Raw genomic sequence first — 22755 nt, 5'->3', positions numbered from 1 at the left:
TCTCTATCGTAGGCACAAAAACATTCCCTCTCTATAAAATGACCTCGACACTGAAGTCTTTATGTTTTGTTCCCTAGCAGATATAGAAGAGGAGGCCTTTGTCTTCCCCCAAAGTAATGAGACAGAAAACCACCAGGGCACCGCTCTTTGGAAAAGCAACAGCAGTGATTCCACGTCGTCTGACTGCTCCACTCAGACGGACCCTGGAGTTTGGACCCCCGAGAAGAAGGACAGGAGAGGAGTCCACCACAACTCGCTTGTTCACGCATCCCCAGAGAGAAAGAGGAGACAGGACATGAGTCCCTGCAAGGTGGGTTTCTCTGTTTTTGTGTAGCTTATAAATGTCAGCATGTCAGTATGTCAGTCTAGATCTCTGGACTGACTCAATGTGTGAGCCGGCTCAAAGAGCTCAATGTATTGAGCTCAACATTGAGTGATGCATGTCATACAGTGACATGTAATATCCAAGGATTAGAGACTGTTGGATGCTGCTGTTTTGAGCATTGCAATATATTTATTTTCATTATGATATTTATTTATGATTATTTTTAGGCTCAGCAAAGATTTGTTGTCAGTTTGTATAAGTGTTGCTATCTTCTTCTTTTTTTGCGTGGTTCTACAATCAGAGAGTTACAAGGGTCTGTAAATGCAATGATTTAAGTGATATATGTGTACGCATATAAATCATTAGTCAAAACAGGGCTACATTTCATTGAATTATAAAAGGTATATTTCGCAGATAAACCTATTAACCCCGCCCCCTTAAAAAAAACCGTCTCTTTTGAACGGCTCTCGCAAAGGAGTGGAGCCATAAGATCCGGCTCCCTTCAAAGAGCCGTAATTCCCATCACTAGGGGCTACAACGTTAGAGCTCCCAGCAGTGATTCACTTTAAGCTGCTATTACAGGAGATATACATGCGGATCACCAATACTGCTTACTGTCGAGCACATTGTAAAATATGTAGCCTAGGTTAAATTCATTTGGTGAAATGAACAGTTTTGCTGTTATTTGAAAGTAATTTAAAGCGTGAAACAGAGTGATGTAGTGATGACGTATTTTGGTAGACCGACCTGGAAGTTAGCATTACAAGCGCTCTTTTCACAAAATGTAATGGGATTTATCCACTGGATTTTGGAAAAAAGCTCCACATATTAACAGCATTATTTTTGAAGAGTAAATGCAATCGTCAGATGTAAAAAGCTAATGTTTGGCTATAAACAAACTCTGTTGCATGCTGTGCATCACCACTGCTAAGCTAAAGGCAGCTAATGATCAACGTGATCACATTTAGTCTTATTTAGTCACAACCGTTTTTGTGACACAGTTGCCGTGTTCACCACAACACCCTTTATTGCAGACATCTAACCAAAATCAGATAAAAAAAACAATGATGAAGTCCGGGATTGGTCAAATGCAGACTCATTTCCGAGTTTTAGGACTCATTACTGCACCACTGTGTATTTGTCAAATATTTGTATCATTATCACACATTTCAAATGATTTTGATATCACGAGTTCCTGTCTCAACTAGTGCCAAATGAGACACTGATATCCCACTTGAAAGAGAAATGTTGTTTCTGCAATTAAATACGTCTTTATTTGCCTTATCTGTTTTCCAGGTGAACTCACAGAGAACCCGGGGGTGCTCCATGCCTGTTTCCTTCTTGCAGGAGAAGATGGAGGAGATGCATCTCTACAAAGACAAGAGCAGAGAGCCAGACTGAGCGCTCCACCTCCAGAAACATTTCCCACTCATGGACACAAAAACATCCAGACAGCACCGCCTTTCTGACTAAGCTGTCTGATGGTGTTGAACTGATGAACTGTCCGTTAGCATCAGAATACCAGCAGTCATATGAATGGACTCCATCAAATATGGTTGTCTTTATTATTTGTTTTTGTCCGCCTTGTTGGTTTTGCTTTTTGATCATCTTACTGTAATTCATTTTGTTTTCAGAATAGGTGCCTTCCTTCACTGGTGCTAAGACTGTATAAGGCCACTTATGATAACAGACATAGCCTAAGGGTCCTATTTACACAAAATATACACAGGGTAGGAAATGAACACTAAGCTTTACATTTGGCAACTTTACTACAACTCTGCTCATGAATTCGGAAAGTAAGCCAGAAAAACATTAACATTTGTTTGTTGAGCCTCAGGTTGGGTGATTTGAAAGGATATACATGAGACTTTGTGCGGAAATTGCTATCCCGTGTATGAGTTACTATCTATTTCACTTCCTGGAAACTAAACCAAGAAGCTAACATGAAATGGAAATGTCAAGACAGGTCATATCCGTAAAATCTAGTGGATGAGGCTCATTTGCTATATTGAGAGATAAGAAAATGACTCGTATGGTGACCATGTCACCACCCCCCCCCCCCATGAGACATGATGTCATAACTCCAGTGGACATGCTCCAAACAGCCCAACAAATGATTGTTAAACATTGTGCCCTAAAAAGCTCTACAACACATCTGAAGCGTCATCATATGCCATTTCCATGGCGACGCATTACTCGCCGTGAAACCCAATATTGCTGTTATCTCCAGTGGACATGGAGCAGTTGCCACAAAACGTGACGTGTTTTAGTAGTCCACGCCAAGAAGCTTTGCACGCCGAACTCTTTAAGGTGGAAAAACGTATAATTTATTATAAAATAGAAGGACAACACTCCAATTAAGAGGTGTGTCATGATCAAAGAAATCCTAACGTTTTAGTAAAATAAACTGCGGAAGTACTGTTCGTTTTGTGGTTACATATTCAGGAAGAGTTGATCAACATTTTTAATTGCTACCAGCAAAATGTAAAACGATGTATGCTATGAAAGACTTCGTCCATATCGCCAACCCTTTGTTTGGTTAGCAAAAAGACCTTGTGAAGTGTGACCCATAAAGCACTGAAACTAGCAGCGGAAGACGTTTATTTCCTGCCCTGACGACATTTTTGACTTTCAAATGTCAACAGTTCATTCAAGGTTCAGCAGGATTGCACTGGGACTATGTGTGTGCTGCAAAATGTGCATTTTACGATTAACTAAATGCTTTCTGTTTGTCCTTTGTCCAAAATGTAAATCTTGTTGAAAATAAGAAAGATACACCAACTGTGATGCAGTGTGTTTTGTTTGAGTGACAAAATGACACCTCCAGGCGTATACAATGGCATTTTATTGTATAAAGACAAGAAGACAGCTCGGGTAACTGGTCAATATCAGATTTTCAGGTAGAAAAAAAAATCACAACTGGATTTAAACTACTGGACAGCAATCACAAAGGGGTAAAAAAAGAAAACTGCACAAACTACTCAAGAGTGGCCAAATATTCTTCCCAATCAAAGACTGGATTAAATACTACAGTATCACACCTATAAAAAATATTTGGATTTTATCGGGATAAATACAAATGTGCCAGCTCGGAAACTGAAAAAAGATAGAGCGAGACGGAGGGAAGGGGTGGTGAAGGTAAAAAGCATGCATTTTTGTTCTTTGTTAAGCTTTCTCAAAACAAGCGAAATTATTTAGGCCTTGCTGTATTTTTCCTGCCACACGATGCATCCTAGAAGTATACAATTACCTCTCTGATCTGTTGGAAAATGTGGACGTCCATATTAAATTCATAATAGATAACATTCATTAAATGTTTGGATACCTGTCATCTACCAACTCACGGTCACTGCGTAGAGTAAGACTTCATTCAGTAAAAAAAAGACATCAAACTGCATACAGTTTTAGGTGTACACTGATTGGTGGAATGAAGACAGATGTTTGGGGACTCGATTTGTGGGACTGTACAAAATCCATTTAGCTGCAGAGGTCAGAGTGTTTAGGACGCGGGTGGATGCAGGACAGATGCAGGGTGGAGCTACTGGGAGCCGGAGGAGCCCTGGCTGCCCTGTCCAGGGTAGCCTCCGTACTGGCTGTAATACTGGTTCCACTGGTTCTGGTTCTGGTAATACTGCTGCCACTGCTGAGCATACTGCAGGGAGGAATAGAAACAGTATTCAGAACATGTTTACTTTCTGCTTTTTTATTTTATTTGACCCCATATTTGACACTTACTGACCCTGTGTTCCTAACTCCCTTTGGGTTCACAAGGTCAGTTGTATAATCCTCAGATGTATGTCTTCTAACCAAACCCAGTATCCTGTGATTAGCATGCAGGGCTAACCTTGCTATACCCAAATTCAAGCTTTTGAGATGTAGTATAATCTTTTGTTAACATGTATATTTAAAAAATGCAGGATAGAAAATGGAAAGGTGTGCTGTATTGTACTGCCATAACTATTTAGAATGTGTTACCATAAAGTCCCCACACTGATCCATTGTGAGCCCACAGCTGCTGTCAATGAAGGCAAGACATTATCTTATACTACCTAAACCAATTTTTATTGCAATTGCGATATGATGCGGATATTATAGGGAATTAAACATTTGCATATTATGATAACATTTTAAAATATATTAAAATGATCACAGGGTGATATTGTAAAAAGTGGATGTGTACAAAAGAAGGATTTTTTTATTAAGTGTGTAGAATGCGGTTTTGTGGGCCTAGAATAATCAATATTTGTTATCAATTATTCTGCTTAATGCAATTTGAATATTGCACTAGTCCATAGTCCAATTGTGCAGCCCTACTCTTTTTGTTACTATAAAATGGGTATCCAGCCAACAGTCTTTCTAGTACCCCATCTCCTCGACTACAGACAGTGTAGCAGGTGGAGTTGGTGCCTACCTGCTGGTACTGCTGGTTGTAGCTCTGCGTCTGTTGCTGCTGCTGGGGCTGCTGCGCAGGCGGCGGCTGCTGCTGCTGCTGCTGCTGCTGCTGCTGCTGCTGCTGCTGCTGCTGCTGCTGCTGTGCCGGCGCAGCCTGTGGGGGCTGCTGGTGGTGATGATTGTATGTCTGTGCAGTGGTGGGTGTCTGGCTGTAGCTCTGGCTGTATCCTGGGTACTGACTGTAGTTGCCATAGTAACTCTGGTTGTAGCTGCCCTGATTGTACCCTTGATTGTAGCTCTGGCTGTAGCCCTGGAAGTTAAAGAGAATTAGATTTAGGAGAATACATTAATATAATGTTAAGTGTAAATTGTTGTTTAGATCGAATAGATAACATTTCACGTTAGCTACCTGGCTGTATGCTCCCTTGTTGTACGGAGTGGGGCGGTTGTAGCTTCCTGTTGCAGGCTGGCTACGGTTGTAGCTGCTACGTGCATCAGAGCCGGAGTCGCGGTTTCCCCAACGGTTCTGGTTATAGCTGCCACGATTGTTGCCTGCAAAAACACAAAAATGCTGTTACTATAGGAATATACATATCTTAGTGTAAAATACAAAAAAGTCCATCCTTCAAAGTCTTGTACAGAGTGGTACAGGAATGAGTCCTAAAACCCAAAAATGAGTCAGCATTTGACCACTTTCTGTTCCCTGGTCTCCAAGTCAACGGTCCATCAGCTTTTTAGATTCCTGAAAAAGCATCTGATGTTAACACAAGCTGAAGACATTTTCAAGTTTTGTTCTACGACATTAAATACATCAGTAAATACCCCAGCGGAAATGCATCATAATCCCTGCACCACTCTCTTTTCACGCTTTCGCCTCTTGTGTATCAATGAACTCAAATCACAGCATTCAGACTGCAGCTTCATGGACATACACACACCGCTCGGCTCACCTCTGTATCCGCTGCCTCCGTCCCCGCTGCGGTTCTGGTAGCCGCCACGGGACCCTTCGCGGTTGTCGTACCGCTGGAAGCTCCCGCCCCCGCCCCCGCCCCCGGTGGCGCCGCGGCCCCGGAACCCACCCGGCCTGTTGTCGAAGCGTTTGTCAGGGGGCGGGCCGGCCTTGCGGCCCTCCTCGTTGTACTGCTTCAGCAGAGTTTCTGCCTCCTCACGCTGCAGCTCAGCAAACGTCACATCCTCCAGGAAGTCGCAAGCCTCGGGGACAGTGAAGTTGGCTTGTGGGGGGTGACAGAGGTGACCACAGGAGGAGAGAGAGACAGTCCATCCGGCACAGGGACGGATGGAGAGGCGAGGAGAAGAGAGAGAGAGGGGGAGGGGGTTGTAGTGAAGACCAGAGCAGCCACACCACCGAAAGACAAAACGGAAAATAATTAGGACCGAACAGAGGCAGCAGGACTCAGAGAAATTCAGAGCAGGTAGATGACAGCAGATGGCGGGGGGTAAAGGGGACTAACATGACCTCCGGGGGAAGATGGAGGACACATTTGATGAAGCAGACGAAGGAGAGGGAGGAGCTCAGGAGAGGTGGGGAGGAGGGACAAAAAGGAACACTAGAAGGTAGGTAAAGAGGAAACGGCACTGCAAACCAAGGACAGCTGATGTAATGCTGTTACAAATGAACTTCCAACAACTTCAGCACGTGACTGCTTGTAAGTTTGTTATTTGGAAATGTCGTTTTTCGGGGAAGCAAATTGTGCAATGTTAGCGTTTAGCTATTACATGACCTTTACGAGGCCCGCGGCTCAGTTTGCAGTGCGTCAGTAGTAAGCGGGTGGCAAAAATAAGGAAGAATCAAATTCACGTGGACTGTTAATAAATAAAATGTCCAAGGTCTGATATCTGGCCAAAGGCTATGATTGGAGGGGGAGGGAGGCAGGGAGGGAGGAAGGGAGGGTCATCTTCCAAGTTTGATTTTAGAGACAACACATAGAAAAGTAAAAAAAGTAGATCTGGTGTTTTTGTTTTGTTGTTTCCACAGCGTTCCTACCTTTCATTTCTAAAACAGCATGATCGGGCACATCCTTCCCCTGCTCATTGGTTTGCTTTAATGTTCGTTCTTTTAAATCCTCGTCCGTGGGACAAATTACAATAGCCTTGCGTTGAAAACCTTCAAAAGGACGCATTTTTCGTCTCCTTGCTGATCCATATACATTTGTCTAGCAATGGTGACAAGAAAGAAGTAGAAGCTTGTTTGTTATTGTTTACTTGTACTGGCTTTCCACTGGAAGGAAGCTGGAACCCTGCAATAATGAAGTGAGAGAGGTTTGGCTTGGATGTCAAGTCTACGCTTTTTACTGAAAGTTCTAATGGCCTCTCGTCACTCCACAGACTTACCTCACACTCTGCCAAACAGCAACACAGTGGCTTCTGGGGGAAGACGACATACTGACACAAAGAGGGACCCCACAATATCCTGACTGTCCCGTTCATTAGCTCAAGTTACGCAACAACAGACGTACAAGTTTCAGATCAATCATACAAAATTAATAGTCAAATGGATATTCAAGTGCTTACTTAATAATGCCTTTGTGCAGTGAAAATGTTCTTCTTGTAACTATGTTTAAGAGTTATTACTGTATTATATGATTAGCAACTACTCATGTAAGCGTTTTGCCCACTACCTCAATTTAAATAAATGTGCCATGCACTTGCAGAACGTGTAAAGATTAAAAATTAACATAGTTCAGTAATTCAGGTTCAGAACCAGAATACTTGTTCAAATTCTTCGTATATCACTTGATAAAAGAGGAAGAAATATGGCTGAAGCAAAAACAAAACATGCAATTTAGGTGTTAAACTTATATTTTGCCATTAGATGATTTTTACTGGTCACATTGTGAAAACTATGAATACTATCTTTTCATGCAATACTGTCCATTACTGGGGAATATGATAACTGGGAACAAATATGTTGAATAAAACGCAATATATGCATAACATGATTTATGATTCTATTTTGGTTCCATCTCTACAGTGATTTGGCCTCACTTTAAAATCACTATACCTTGTAGAGCCTACTGTAAAAACTGCTCAATGACATGTACTGGCTGGTAGGAGGTCTACAAAGAAATGAAAGTGGAATGAAACCTTTTAACAAATCCTCAGGTGTTTCACATGTGCAGTTGGGAACAGCGTGTTAAAACAACCCTTAATTAAAAGGTTAGATTCAGACTTTAAAACACCTTTCGTACAAGAGTAAAGTCAGCATCAAGTCCATGAAAAAGATACTTGGCTAACACTAGCCGTTATCCAGACTCACTGCCTCCCTCACAAGGAACGGCTGGTTGCAACACTAACCAACATTTAGCATTTTAGGGTTTCAGAAAAGCAAATCTTTAGTAATGGCAAAACGACTTAAAACAATATAATAATATTAGAACATAAGAAAAATACAGTATAAGTAATGCCAAATACTTCTTTCATAACATCGACAAACTTCTGACAATTCTTACTTTTTACAGGAAGATTTCTCTTTCTAAAAATAGAAAAAAGCAAAGGTTTTAGCACGGAGAGTCCAACACTTATCTACAGTAGCTTATGTCCAAACCTTGCTTTTCTAAAGGGTCCCCCACACTTACCCGCACTTACCTGATCTTCATACGTTCTCTAGTCCCAGTGAACAATAACACACAGATAAAACCTACCTGCTTGTACTCACATTGTCCTCAGATAAAAGAATGTCCGCCATGAGACCCACCTACCTTTGTCACATTAGCAGAACACAAGCGTCTAAAAATCTGAAAATGGTTAGTCATTACTTACCTTCTGGGTCAATTTATTAAAAAACACACTCAACAGTTCCATGTATCTCACTTCAAAATAGCTTTTAAACAAAGCCTGTCTTATTAAATTAGCAACGGAAGGTGTTTTTCTTACTCACCAGTCAGAGCTTACTTGTTTCTCAACATCTTTACATAGTCATGGTTTACTTGTACATTGTTGAAATTCACAACACAAACAATACTGTATTATGACAAGAGGTAGCAGATATACTGAGAGATGAAAAACATGGAGTATTCTGTCACTTATGAGAGCCATTCAGAATTTTTCCTTTACAATACATGACAAGCAAGTGACAAGAGGGTGATCTTCTACTCTATAATACACACAGCCCCCCTGAAAGATAAATAAATAGTCCATTAGAGAGAGTGATCATCAGGGCACATAGACTGACTGTGGCGACTATCAGAGCAGAGTGTGGGTGGGAGGGCAGTACCTGATCCAGGATGTAGTTGCGTCTCTTGCGGGCGGCGATCTCGATCAGCCTGTTCAGGCACTGCGTGGCCTGCTGGATCAGAACGTCCCAGCGGCCCGAGTAGTTCTTCTGCCGGCGCAGACCCATCACCTGCACAGCAAACGCTCAGTTAATACAATGCACTGGAAAACCGTGTGAATGTTTGTGTAGTTTCAGGGGGGGGTCTCTCAACCGACCTTCATCTTGTCCATGATGGCATTTGTGCCCAGGATGTTGTACTTCTTCTCAGGGTTAGTCTGTGCAAACTTTGTGGCCCAGGTGGTCTTTCCGCAGGCAGGCAGGCCGACCATCATCAAGATCTGAAACAAAGAACATCATGCTTTACTCCATTTGAACAAATCCTCTTGAGAATCAATAGAAAATAATCGGATCTAAAATTAACAACAAAGAGTTCTTCTGAATAATATTGAAGTATTTTGGGCTGCATGAGTTCTGTATACATATCAATCACAAATGTAAGTGAGCAACATTGCTTCATATCTTTCGACAATTACAGCCCTAAAATTATATAAAAATATGTAGAATTTCTTAATCTCTAAAAAGAAAAGACTTGATATTGTCTATACATGTCAAGTACACCTTTACTTTTAGAACTGAAATACAGCATTTCCTTAAGAAAGCTAAAGTAAACAAATGATGGACAGAATGTGGTCAGTAGGCGAGGGTACAGGTAGGCCTGTCTTCGATAAATTGCCGTTTACATGCGTGTTTGTTTACCAGCATTTTAGCCAGGCACGCTGTGTCTGCCGGCGCCGTGAGGGGCGAGGCTCACACACAGCCAGGTCAGGACACTCCACGTGAAGCTGTGTCGCAGCCAAATTAATAATATAGAGACAAGCAGGAGACAAAGGGCCCACCTCAGGTCGATTAAATGGAATCCTTGCGTCCCTCACTTGCGTCTTTTCCCTGCGTTTAGTCCCTCCCTCCAGGGAAGCATGGAGAGATGCAAGGAAACCACGAGATGCAGTGAAATGAGTTTTAAGAGCAATGGGACGTCCTTTCCTCCGGAGCGTCACGTGAAGCGACGTCCGTTTGTGATGACGCTGCACAGCTGTTCGTCTGACAGCAGCCAGCTCTGTCCCCGTTATTTTCACAAACACCCCCGCCTCTGTTAGTACACATTTACTAACACAAACATTTGTATCATCTGTTGTTGACCCAATTACATTAAATAAAAAAAGAACTCATTCTCAAAAATGATAAACGCCATTCTTAAAATGTATAAACGAAAAAAGCGATCATGAAAATGTTTCCAATAAATGAAGAAAACATTTTTTGACCACTTTGTTGTTCAGATATATCACACATTTGTAACTAAATGATACATTAATTGAAATAAAACATGGTATAAACTGAGGAGTGACTCCCGTGAGGTTCATGTATTTTCTTCACTCCGCTGGGAAACTGCTCTCATGTCAAGAAGCATCAGATCAGTGCACGCACTGCATCGTCCAATCAGTGAGCGAAACACAGTAAGGGGGCAGAGCAAGTATCTGTGGATTTCATCGGAGGATGGTCTGGTGATTCCTCGGTTATCGCTCCTCCATTATCGTTCCCCGCTCCTTGGTCCTCCGGCAGAAATAAGCCCCATGGGGCGCTACTCAAGATGGAGAAAACAAATTAACTTCCGGTGAGACCGAGGAGCGAGGAAATGAAAATAATCGACCTGAGAAGGACCCAACGTGTGACTTACTTGAGGGGAATTTGAAGTTAAATGGAAGTGGTTGCAAAACCTAATTCCATCTCGGGTGTGGGAATATTTTGGATTTAAGCCAAATCAATGAGGCGAACCTACGGACTTGAATGTACCTGAAACACAACGTACCCATATATATATATATATATATATATATATATATATATATATATATATATATATATATATATATATATATATATATATATATATATATATTAGGGCTGTCTAATATATATATATATTAAGGCTGTCAGTCGATTAAAATATTTAAATCGCGATTAATCGCATGATTGTCCATAGTTAATCGCACATTTTTTATCTGTTCTAAATGTTCCTTAGAGGGATATTTTTCAAGTTTTTAATACTCTTATCAATATATGAGTGGACAAATATGCTTTATGCAAATGTTTGTTTATTATCATTTGAACAATGACAAATATTTTCATGAATATTAAACACAATCTCTGAACATTACAAATATTCGCCTCAATTCAAGTGTGTGTGTGTGTGTGTCGGCGCAGTTGTCGGCGAAATGCCGCTCCTCTGTTTTCATAATTGTCATGAGACTGAAGTTCCCACTGTGGGTCAAAATAATCATTGAAGTCTCCGGTTTGGGAACATTTTGGTTTGGCAGTTACGTACAAGGATGACGGACAAAGACAGGTGGACCGAACCAAAGCTATTACAAACGCCAAGTATCCTTATGTTGCCATGTTAGCAAAGCGCTACCTGGCTGTATCTGCTACCTCTGTCCCTAGTGAGAGGGTGTTCTCCACAGCAGGAGACATTGTTAGTGCCAGCAGATCTGTCCTTTCGGCAAGCAATGTGGACAAGTTAATTTTTCTTTAAAAAAAAGCATGAAAATACAATGACAAGCAAGTCATAATGTCAAACTGGCTGCTTAGGTACTAGTACAGTACAGTTCAAATACAGATTATTTCAGTTCATCAAAATGCTGCACCTTAATGTTTATTTTATTTTGTATTTATTTGAGTGAATATTCACAGTTTAATAATAACTGAAAACCCAAAACTAATATTTTATGTTTTGTGAGTATTAGTACAGTAAAGTTCAAATACAGATTATTTCAGTTCATCGAAATTCTGCACCTTAATGTTTATATTTATTTGAGTGAATACATTATTCACAGTTTAAAAATAATTTAAAAAACCCCTAAAATATTTTATGTTTTGTGATAATTTTTTCTGCTGTACACAGACAGACAGACAGAGAGAGAGAGAGAGAGAGAGAGAGAGAGAGAGAGAGAGAGAGAGAGAGAGAGAGAGAGAGAGAGAGAGAGAGAGAGAGAGAGAGAGAAAGCGAGCTCTGTTTTCCAGCCTGAGTCTATTTAATTTATTGTTTTGGTTGTGTGTGATTTAATAAATGTTTTACAATTTAATGTATTTGTTTATTTATTATATATATATTTGAATATTATTTCACATTTCATTTGCAATGTTGAATGTTCAATAAAAAAGCTCTGTTTGAAAGGATGTACTTGAATTATTAATATATATTATCAGGGCTCGAGCTTAAGGACGTCCCGTCGTCGAAAAAAATAGTGTCAGGGAGGATAAAAAATAATTTTGGGACGAATTTGGGACGAGAGTTAAAATAAAAATACCCTGCTAACTCTACTACAAACGGCGATGAAAATGAAATCGACTGCACGTTGTGTGTAGCACACAATTATTAAACCTCCTTGTCAACATAAACACAAAACATTTAGCAACCCGCGAAACACACACACACACTCACACACACACACACACAGACAGACAGACAGACAGACAGACAGACAGACAGACAGACACACACACACACACGTGAGCTGTGCCCATGTGCTGTCAGCCAGCCGCACAGCTGGCTGTGCCCGCGAATTCCTGGCCCGCAAATTCGCGGGTCTATCTACAGTAGGCTATGTACTGAGTGTGTGTATTTCGCGGGTTGAGTGATGTAAAATGACAATGGTATCCCGTGGAGGAATTCTGAAATGTTTTACCGTTACATCACAAAAACGCACAGCAGAACCAGACCCTGGAGCGCCGGCCTCTTTATTTACTTACTCCTCTTCATCCCCTATGGGTAATAAGGCTGAGATGAGAACCCTCCATCGTATTTAGTCCTTAGCAATATGCTGCGCCTCTCCCCATGTATGGATGGGTACCGAGCCCCGGTCCTAAACGGGCTCCACCCGGGCCGGAATTATTAAAGACAGTGGTAACGTTAAGCTCCGACGTTATCTGACTTTTTATCGGTACTGGAGACATTTAAAAAATATATGTCATATGTAGTATTGCTACATAAACATTATATCGCAGTTTTAGTTTATCCAACTCCGTTTCTAATATGCAATAAAACTACAACATGCGTCTATGATGTATTTTCGAGCTTTCCAATCCAGACGAGATCTCTCTCTCCCGTCTGTGTGCGAGGGGGCGGGGCAGTTTGTAAAGGTCTCCTGACTGTGTTACAGACTGTCCTCCTGGTTAGTGGTTACTCTGGGTTCTGTCTTCAGGACAGAGTGTTGGATTTTTTTTTTGATAATTGGATGGGACTTGATTTGATTCAATATTAGTAATTTTCTCGTTTGTGTGTTTGTTTAAATATATTTGGCCTTTGTTCATGTGATTGACTGATTTACTCAAATAAAAAGGTTGATGAATGATCATCTAATGATTTGTATGATGTTTTATTTATGTTAAAGGTCACTTTGAATGATTTTAACTAATGATAAGTAGTAGAAAAACTAATATTTTAAATTCGGGACGGTCCACATTAATTTTGGGACGGCTTAGATTGTATTTCGGGACGGTTCCGGGAGGATAGTGAAAAAAGTTAGTCGAGAGCCCTGATATTATGTCCGCGGTCTAAAATGGTCTTACAACGGTGCAATATTACGCTACAATATTATCGTTTATTGCAATCATTTCCGGTAAAATGTATCGTCCAACAAAAGTAATTATCGTGACAGGCCTAGGAACAGGTAAACCATATCATATACTTTGGTAATGCAAAGCTTTGAGTGTGTACATAAAAGAACTGTCAAATATTTCTCTCTAGAAAAAACAGTTATCCAACTAATCGAAAACACCAGAACAGTAAAGAAGAAGAATCAAATAGGTTTAAAGATGATAACTTGGAAAACTGTAAATGGAAGGATCTTGTCAATGAAAATATGGAATAGAAAAAATAACCATGATGAGAAATCAAGTTCATGCTTTATACAATAGATGGGGGAAAACGTGTGATGTATACAAAACTAATGACCTCCCAGTTGGATATTACAACTAATAATGTATCCTTGACAGTTCTTACACACACACACACAATTTACCTTTTTCTGATTTGTCAATTGTTATTGTCAGTTTTTTGTGTATACTGTGTAAGATAAAAAAAAGGTGCCATACCTCGCACTCAGACTTGCTGGCGGGCCCCTTGGTGCCCCTGATCTTGTCCTCCAGGCTGAGCTCGTGGATGTAGGTGTATCCACTCGGCGGGGGGAAGTACGGCTCTGCCTTCTGTCCGAAGTTGAACTCCACAGCACAGTTCTTCACGAGGACGTGAGGAAACAGGGCACGACCTTCCAGCGCCTCCTTGGTTGTCCGGAAAGCCACTCCTAGGGAGACTCCGTTCTTGGAATAGCTCATCTCCACCTCATCAGCACTGTCAAAGTCCTGAAAAAGCAAATTAATCAGAAATCCCTCATCTGTCCCACAGCAGCGAAAAACACATAGATAAGAGTAGATTCTTGAATAACGAGGGCACACATTAATAACATAATAACATCAAATAAGTACCCATCAAGATGAAAGTTCTTTACTACATTGCAATACATCTGTACCATGAAAGGTGATTGAAAGTATCCTCATTACATATCATTTAGAGGACACCTTTATCCAAAAGGACTTTCAATAAGTGCAGAAAACCATAAAGATTCAAACTCCGAACAACGAGGAAAGCGTAGATATGTTCACTTCAAGCAAGATCATACGATTGTAAGTGCTTGTAAATTAGTTACAAGGCCTAAATTAACTCAAAAAGTGCTTTATGCTTCTTTTTTGTCATATGTTTGAATTAAAATAAGATCATTACTTACAATGTAACAGCCGATGACGTCGTTTTCCCCAAACTTCTCGCCAAAGTCTTCAAACTTACAGTCTGCAGACTTCTTTCCTGTTCCTCCGTATCCGAAGGAAAAGGGCTCCTCACCTTCAAAATCAGGAACAAAATATTTAGTTTATATTATATGTCACGATATGTCAAGCCTACTTTTGAGTGTTTGGGCAGTCAGGGCTCGACATTAAGGACTGCCCGATGGCCATCTAGTATTTAGCTCGGGCCATGAAGCCTCACCTGCTGGTTGCCCGATCGGGCAATCTATTATGCCAGTATCATGCAGCTCGCGGATCCAGTAATGAGTGACCCGACAGTAAAACTAAAACATATCTATAAGTAGTTTAGGTAGTTTGAGAGGTAATTAAAATAGCTACGTGTGATATTCTAACCTGAAGTGTGTGTTTTGTCCGCTCACCGCTGCATGTGATCATGCAGAGCTGCGTGTCGACTCGTCAGCAGCAGCAGCTGATCTCTCTCTCCCGTCAAATTAGACTTCACTCGCGTGTATGTCCATATCGATCAGATCCAGCTAGTTCTAGCTAATGATATGACTACCTGCTTATTAAAAGAGACCTAAACAATAAGTGTCGCTATGCAACCGGGTGAGGCCACAAAGTATAGCGCAGCATTATGCATTTGTTTACATGCCCACCGGAACCCCGAGGCATTACCAACAGATCAACGCACAATCAACCCAGACAGGACATCTCTTTCTCCACATTAAGTGTTACACATTAGAATTGACTATTATTGTCTGTCACATACTCTTCTTGTCTGTCACATAAGTGGCGCAACTGAAGCGGTATTGTGCTAAAGGGAAATTATTTTTGACCGAAGAGATTTAGATTTGCCGGCTAACGGGAACTCCGACGTCACCATGTTGTATGCTTCGCGGATGCGCTCGGCTCCTCTCTACTGCTCCTCGGGTCTGCTCGGTCAGCTTCCGGATGAGGAGGCATTCGTTCGACCAACTTACAGTAGATAATTACAAACATTTTTAACAGGGGCCATAATAGTGTAAATAATGTTTGTTTTGGCAGTTACAACTGAATGTTATGTTTTCTACTTTTTTACATCTGGGAAGGCATTTGCCTTCAACAGATGGAAAGTGTCTTGACCAACAACTTAAGTATTTCTTATAGCTATGCAGGGCATGCAAGCGAGCAAACACAAACAAGAACAAACAAGTGAAATGAAGAATACAATTGAAATTGTACGATATAATATTGTGATGGTTCATCTTATAATTCAGTCTAGAGAATGCACCAGACAGCATCTAAGACCTGCAAAAATCTAAATGTTCTAGGGGGAGGCCCCCCAAACCCTTCGTGCCATTTCGTCCACGCACATTTTTCAGGGCAATCTCTATTGGGCTCAGGGCCATCTGTAAATTAGCTTAGATGGCCCACAGGGCCATCTCCCAAAATCCTTAATGTCATGCACTGGGCAGTTCCTCATCGTCTTACCGAGCTGAGTGCTGCAGTGGTTGAGAGACCATCCGATTCTGACCACGTGGGGGTCCGGCTCGCTGCTGGGCAGGTGCTTTACAGGAATCTCCTCATTGATCTAAAGAGCGGAACATGGATCAGGTTAAAATATCTAGAGAGGACTGTCTGGAAATATAGAACAGCAACAAGTCATCACATTTGTAGTGAGTTGATGAATAATGAATGTTTTGGTTGTAAAATCTCCTAAATTACATTAAATAACATTGCTTGGCTTAAGGTTAGGCAGTATAGAGCTTTTAAAATCTATATTGTCAAACAAACAAAAAGAACAAAAAAGACAAAAAGAAAGAACTGTTCATCTGATGTTTCAGAAGTAATGAATACAAATGTGACCTACTCCATAGAAATCAGTCGAAGACACATTTTGAGTTGTATACCCTAAAGATGTCCCGATCCGATCACGTGATCGGGGATCGGAGCCGATCACGTGATTTTCAAAAGATCGGAATCGGGAGAAAAAAAATCGGGGATTGGGATTTAAAAAAAAAAAAATGTATTAATACTTTTTTTTAAATTTTGTATTCAATGTTACAAAACAAAAATGACCATGTTCAAGTCTTAAAGTCATCCTGAGGCCTTAGTTTTGGTTTCAAATTACAGAACATCATGTATGTGTTGCTTCTTTGGGGCTTGTTTTCAAAGACCTGGTTGCTTATTTCTCTCAAATCTGGCAACAGAGTGGGCAGGGCGCAGTGTCTAATTGTAGCAGTAAGCTAACGAGTACTGAAAGCTTTATTTTGTTTTGATCCAATGCTGAAAGAAAGAAGCTATATCCATGTTTGATAGAATATCCAATTTAAATAAGAAAAAATAACCTTAAGGGACAACTTGAATGCTTTTTTTTCTCTTAATGCATTGCATAAAGATCGGATCGGGAAAAATCGGTATCGGCAAATTGTCAAAATCAAATGATCGGAATCGGATCGGGAGCAAAAAAAGGTGATCGGGACATCCCTAGTATACACTGTTGGAAAGAGGAGATTCCTAGCTCTCTAATGATATCAGGATTGTTGTTGTACTCCAAATATGTCACATTATATAATGACTGTCACAGAGTCATCGTTTTGAGAAAAAGGCCTTCAAAGTTTCCTCTTCTCTGGAATCCATCGATCTGATTGATTATTAGCAAATGATCAAAATACTACGGAGGGAAGATATTTTCATTTGGATTACTGGTCTGGGGGAAGCTCGCGAGTGTGTGTGTGTGTATACGTGTGAGTGTGTTTGTGTATTTTTGCGTTTGTTTCCCGGGGAAAACCCTCACGAGAAACACAGGCTGTTGTTATGCCTGCTGTGACGTCAAGTTACTCCGTTCTCTGCTTGTAATTATGCCGTTACAAGCTTCAAAGTTGTATTTATCATCTGAATTTGCTGAAACAAGTTTAATATTCTGAAAGCCAAGACTTTGTTTAATTGAAATCAGATAAAAACAAACTGTAACGGACCCTGCCGTGTTATCTATGATTACTATACGCCTTACATTCATAATTTCAGCCGGAGGGAGGTGCTGAGGAAAAGCAGAGTGGCGAGTGAGAGCCGTCTTCTTCCCTTTACAAGCTTCAAAAATGTATTAATTGTGTGATTTTATAAAGTTTCATATTATATATTTTACTCAAATCCACGTTTATTTTGAAATTAGCCCTTGTGACTTCCGACTGATTTCGATAGAGCGGGTCACATATGGTCAAGAACCAGGGTCACCTGATGAAACGTGAACAGCGCCACCTGATGGTTGTAAGCACACTTGTTTAGAGTTAAAAAACTTTTAATGTAGTACCTTCATCTCATAACACACGCGGCCCTTGGTGATGCCGTGTGAGGCTCGTGCGCCGGCCCACAGGTAAGCAAAGCCTTCGATGGTCAGAGGGTAACCACTGTAGCGATCTCTGGAAACTTTGAAATGCAGGTCACAGTTGTCTGAAAAGAGCGGAAATTTTGTTTGGGTCCATTAGTACAGATCCAACACATGCCTGCAAAACATTCAGCGACATTGTCTGAAAAGGTTTTAAGAAAGTAGATAATGTGTCATTTGTTACAGTAAAAGCACTTGTATGATCAAATCAGTGCCTCTTCATTAGGGTTGCAAAGGGGCGGAAAGTTTCCATGGGAAGTTAAGCTGGGGAATTTTGGAAATATTCGACACAAAAAACATGACATTTCAACAAATCTTTTTTTTTTAAGTGGAACAGAACAAGTTTTAATTATTTTATTGAACAATTATTTGTTTCATTGAAGAACGAAAACAGGAATGTTGAGTTAAACATTACTCATCTGTGCATTTGATGGAGGAATGCACAGTGCCTGTAGGGGGTGTGGTCTCAATAGCCATGCAGTAAGCAGTGTTTGGGTGACATGCTGTTTGATACCCATGGTACCTGTCACTGTAAATAGAGTTTGTAAACTGTACATTATGTTGTATGTCATCCTTATTGTTGTTCTGTTGTTTTTATGTTACATGTATAACTAATGTCCTGCAGGTCACCCTTGAAAAAGAGATCTTTTGATCTCAAGGGGCTTTCACCTGGTTAAACAAAGACTACAAACAAGTGTGCTATGGCATGGATATTCAAGTGTACTTTAAATGGAATCCGTTTGTTTTAGTCAAGATTATGCAAAAACATACTTTCCCCAACTATGTTTAAGTTCCCTATGAAGAGCCAACCTTCAATTTTGAAAATACCCAGTTTATTCCCATAAATTCCTGTGGAAAGTTTCCATCTTAGAAAATTCCCGGAATTTTGCAACCTTAATCCTCATAATCCATTTTTCAGGAGACTCCTTAGTGTTTGGTATATACCAACTTTGAAAAAAAAAGTCATATATAAAATCATTAAAAAAAACAACCCACCTAAAATAATAATTAAAAAAACATTATAAGTAGCCAGGAGAAGGTAAGTTTTGATTTGATTTATACAGAAAAATATATTTAAAAAGCTACTTTTTGGGTGATCAACTCTCAATAGTGTGCTATAATATTCCAACTCATGACAAGCAGCACTGTAGACCTTGGGTTAATGCAAATATTACTATAATATGGAACATTACATACTGAATGGCCTTGACTACATTTCTCAAAAGTTATCACTGTGAAGAGATGTGCATTATCCTCTTACTCACACGTATCAATTGTAACCAGAGTGTCGTCTATATTCTCCTCTTCGTCTTCAGCAGGGGGCTGGGGTGTGCGGGATCTGTACAATATCAGGAGAGTATGACGTTGACGGACACTTTCAACCACAACATTCCCACCCACACCAATCAACTGCTGGTTTAATAACATAGTGTTGGTGTGAGCATACCTCTTTTCCTCGCGATGCTCGTAGTAGTTGTAGCCCCGGCTCTCCTCGTGCGGTCTCTTGCGACTGTTGTTTCCGGCTTTATCAGATTCCACTTTGATTTGCTCTCCCTGAACGGCTCCGTCCTGATGCTCTGTCCTCTGACTTTCCTGCTCTGTGTTCCCAGCAGCCTCGGGTTCATCTTCCATCTTCACTTCGACTTCTGAAATAATACATGAACAGTGAGCTTGAGTCAGTATTACAAATGTACCACTAATATTAGTTAAGATAACAGCTTTGCAATAAACCATATTTGGAGATGTTTTAAAGATATGCTTACATTCTGTTTCCCTGGTGCCTGTAACTTAGGCCGAACTAAACACTTGTGCTAACTATGTTTTAATGTGGTCAGTGCCCCAAACTATTAATAAAAGGAGCTACAGCATTCCATTGAAATACGACATTTTGACTCATCCCCTTTCATATTCCATATCAGTTCTTGCCCATAACTAGGGCAAAATCACATTACAACACATCATTCATTATTATGTAGGTGATGGAAAATCACCTGGTTTGTTCTCCACTTTCTCCTCTGGCTCGGCCACAGGCTTGGCTTCTTCCTCAGGCACCGCGTCAGATTTGTGTAACTCGACATCTGCTGTGAAGTCAGGCATGCTGTGACAGGAGTCTGAAGTCGGCTGGCTTTCAAAAGGCTCGCCTTCTGCTTCTTCATCTTCGTAGTAACCACCTGAATCCCGACCCTCATCTTCTTCTTGGGGGGCCCCAGCTTCGCCTTCAACATCCCCATCACTGTCTCCTTCGGCGTCTGCTACAACATCACCAACCCCTTTGGCCTCTGCTACAACATTGCCAACCCCTTTGGCCTCTGCTACAACATCGCCATCCCCTTCGGCATTTGCTACAACATCGCCATCCTCTTCGGCGCCTGCTACAACATCGTCATCCTCTTTGGTGTCTGCTACAACATCGGCGGCCCCTTCACTGTCGACTTCACCTTCAACATCATCATCATCATCATCCCCACCCTCATCGACATCACCAGAGTCCTCAGCTCCATCTTCATCTACATTAAAAATGAACATTCAAAATCATCAAGCTCATAAGAACAGAAAAATAAAGCACTTTGATGGAAATTGCATATTCATCTACTTCACATATGACAGTTTAATTCATATAATGATCTGGGCATTATAGTGCTGCACCATTAATCCACATTTTATTGAAAACGACAATACGTAAGCATGGACTATTCAAATTGCAGAATAACTATATCTGTTAAAGGCGTAAAAAACGTATTCTATACACATAATACAAATGTTTTCAATAATAAATGAGAATAATTCAACTTTTTTTCTTATCACTCCTATGCCGTAACTGAGACATCCGTTTTTTTTAATTTTTATTGGTATATATTTTCTCAAATCGTGCAGCACTAGTGCATAACACTGCACTTTACTTTCGTGCACTTCTGGTGAAATTCTAAAATGCATTTCGTTGCCTTGGTAACTGTACATTGTCAATTAAAAAGTTCAATCTAATCTTTAATCAAAGTCTGATGGAACAGAACATTTATTTTTTAAATAAACAGCATGCATGGGGCTTACCTTGTTGCTCTGGGACATCCTCTCCATCTTCGTTGTCCTGGTACTCCTGGCCGAAGTTCTCTTCCTGCTCCCCCGGCTCGGAGGCCTCAAGAGCGGCTTTTAGCCTCTCCACCAGATCAGCCTTCAGGCCTTTGCTGTCCAGGCCGCGGCGCTGGAGCTCCTTTTTCAGTTCGTTGACTTTCAGTTTCTTCACGTCGAAACTCATTGTGTCAGATGTGTGTTTCCTTTATTAGTTTACTAACAAAAACAGACAGTAAAACAAGCTGAAGTAACGCTAGAGCTTACAACACCGTCTACAACTTTCAAATCAATATATGATGGCGGCACTGTGTCTGAGCCAAACAGGCTACATTAGCAGGTTAGCTAGGCTAGCAGATATGGATATATACAGACCCATTGTACCTGGTTTAAAAATATCTATAAACCATTAAGTAATTTAAGCTTTACTACCCTTACCTTTATAGGTATATGAAAAGTAAACATATTACTGCAGCATTCGATTCAAGTTATCGCTACGTGGCTAATGTTGGTAACCTTCTTAGCCTAGCGCTAACGCATCGACAACCGATGCAAGACAAGCAATGTTTAATACAACTTAAAAACTATGCAAGTTGCACGCGTTTTTCTATTTTGAATGCAAGTAAGGTTGTCCATGCATAGTTTGCCCACTTTATAATATGGTTGTAATGCAAAAATAATATAAAAATAAGGTTGAGGCCTACCTGGTCTCATGCGAGTTGCGCGGGTCAGTTGTGATACCAGATGGAGTGTCGCTGCTGCCCTCTATGGGGCGGAAACCAGACCGAAACCAACCACCGGAAGTAAACAAGACCTGCGCATATTCAAAGGTTAATTCTTCTACTATTTAACCTACGAGGTGCCCACGTTGTGCTTGCTAAATACAACTTTGTTAAAGTGAGTTGAAGTTAAACAGCCAAAATAAAAGGGGAAGCCAACATATCAGACTAGTTTGTGTGTTTGTTCTCGTCTAACACTTGGAACACTCCAAAGTAGGAAGTGAGGCGGTGTTTACATGCGAATGAATTATGGGTAGTGTAGTTTCAAAACCTCCCCGCCGTTATCTCTTCGGCCTACAGCTGAGGTCTAATACATTCGCAGTTTACAATAGGCGCGTTCACACCGGAATACTTTCCCCTGTACTTTTCCCCTTTCAGTTACGTTAGTACCCCTTATGTCGCTTTCACACCAAAAGGGTCATTCTACAGAAAAGGTGGAATCTGGGTGATACAAATCTGCTGAAATATATTCCTTCTAAACACATCTAAAAACCTGTTGAATAGCAATAACTAACTCTTAACTAGATGAATCCACAACAAGTAGAGCTTAAAGTATTTTTATTATTTTTATTATTTGTATACATTATACAATGCTTATTTACATAGGAACGTGACACCAGTGACAATTTGGAGAAAACACTACCATTTTAACAAAATGGCTGCAATGTGTCAGACCAAATGTGGTTTCAGTCAATATCAAAATCGTTTAACTCTTCAATACAATACATTTTCCAATTCAAAT

General features: G+C 40.6%; 2 protein-coding genes across 3 annotated transcripts in view; one reads left to right on the top strand and one right to left on the bottom strand.

The window, feature by feature from the left end:
* Window positions 1–3112, top strand: part of rasgrp4 (RAS guanyl releasing protein 4) — a 44177-nt gene extending 41065 nt beyond the window's left edge. Inside the window, 2 exon segments of the mRNA XM_079676104.1 lie at window positions 81–310; window positions 1622–3112. Of these exon segments, the coding sequence (XP_079532230.1) occupies window positions 81–310; window positions 1622–1726 (335 nt within the window). The 3' untranslated portion in view covers window positions 1727–3112.
* A 40-nt stretch (window positions 3113–3152) lies between these two features.
* hnrnpul1 (heterogeneous nuclear ribonucleoprotein U-like 1) lies at window positions 3153–22093 on the bottom strand. 2 transcript variants are annotated; one of them, XM_079676102.1, is made up of 17 exons: window positions 21939–22093; window positions 21217–21453; window positions 20476–20675; window positions 20160–20445; window positions 19616–19814; window positions 19434–19507; window positions 18094–18233; window positions 16275–16374; window positions 14789–14901; window positions 14100–14366; window positions 9167–9289; window positions 8952–9080; window positions 6723–6891; window positions 5668–5949; window positions 5127–5269; window positions 4737–5027; window positions 3153–3977 (listed from the first exon to the last, which is right to left on the bottom strand). In XM_079676102.1, the coding sequence occupies exons 2-17, from the start codon at window positions 21419–21421 to the stop codon at window positions 3864–3866; spliced, it is 2835 nt and encodes a 944-aa protein (XP_079532228.1). In that variant the 5' UTR covers window positions 21422–21453; window positions 21939–22093; the 3' UTR covers window positions 3153–3863. The 2 variants fall into 2 exon arrangements, with proteins under 2 accessions (XP_079532228.1, XP_079532227.1); XM_079676101.1 differs by having other exon boundaries at window positions 20160–20675.
* Window positions 22094–22755: the final 662 nt, after the last annotated feature.

This window comes from Notothenia rossii (genome assembly GCF_949606895.1).
Source record: "Notothenia rossii genome assembly, chromosome: 4".
Taxonomy (NCBI): Eukaryota; Metazoa; Chordata; class Actinopteri; order Perciformes; family Nototheniidae; genus Notothenia; species Notothenia rossii.
This window is presented reverse-complemented; position numbering and strand designations above follow the sequence as displayed.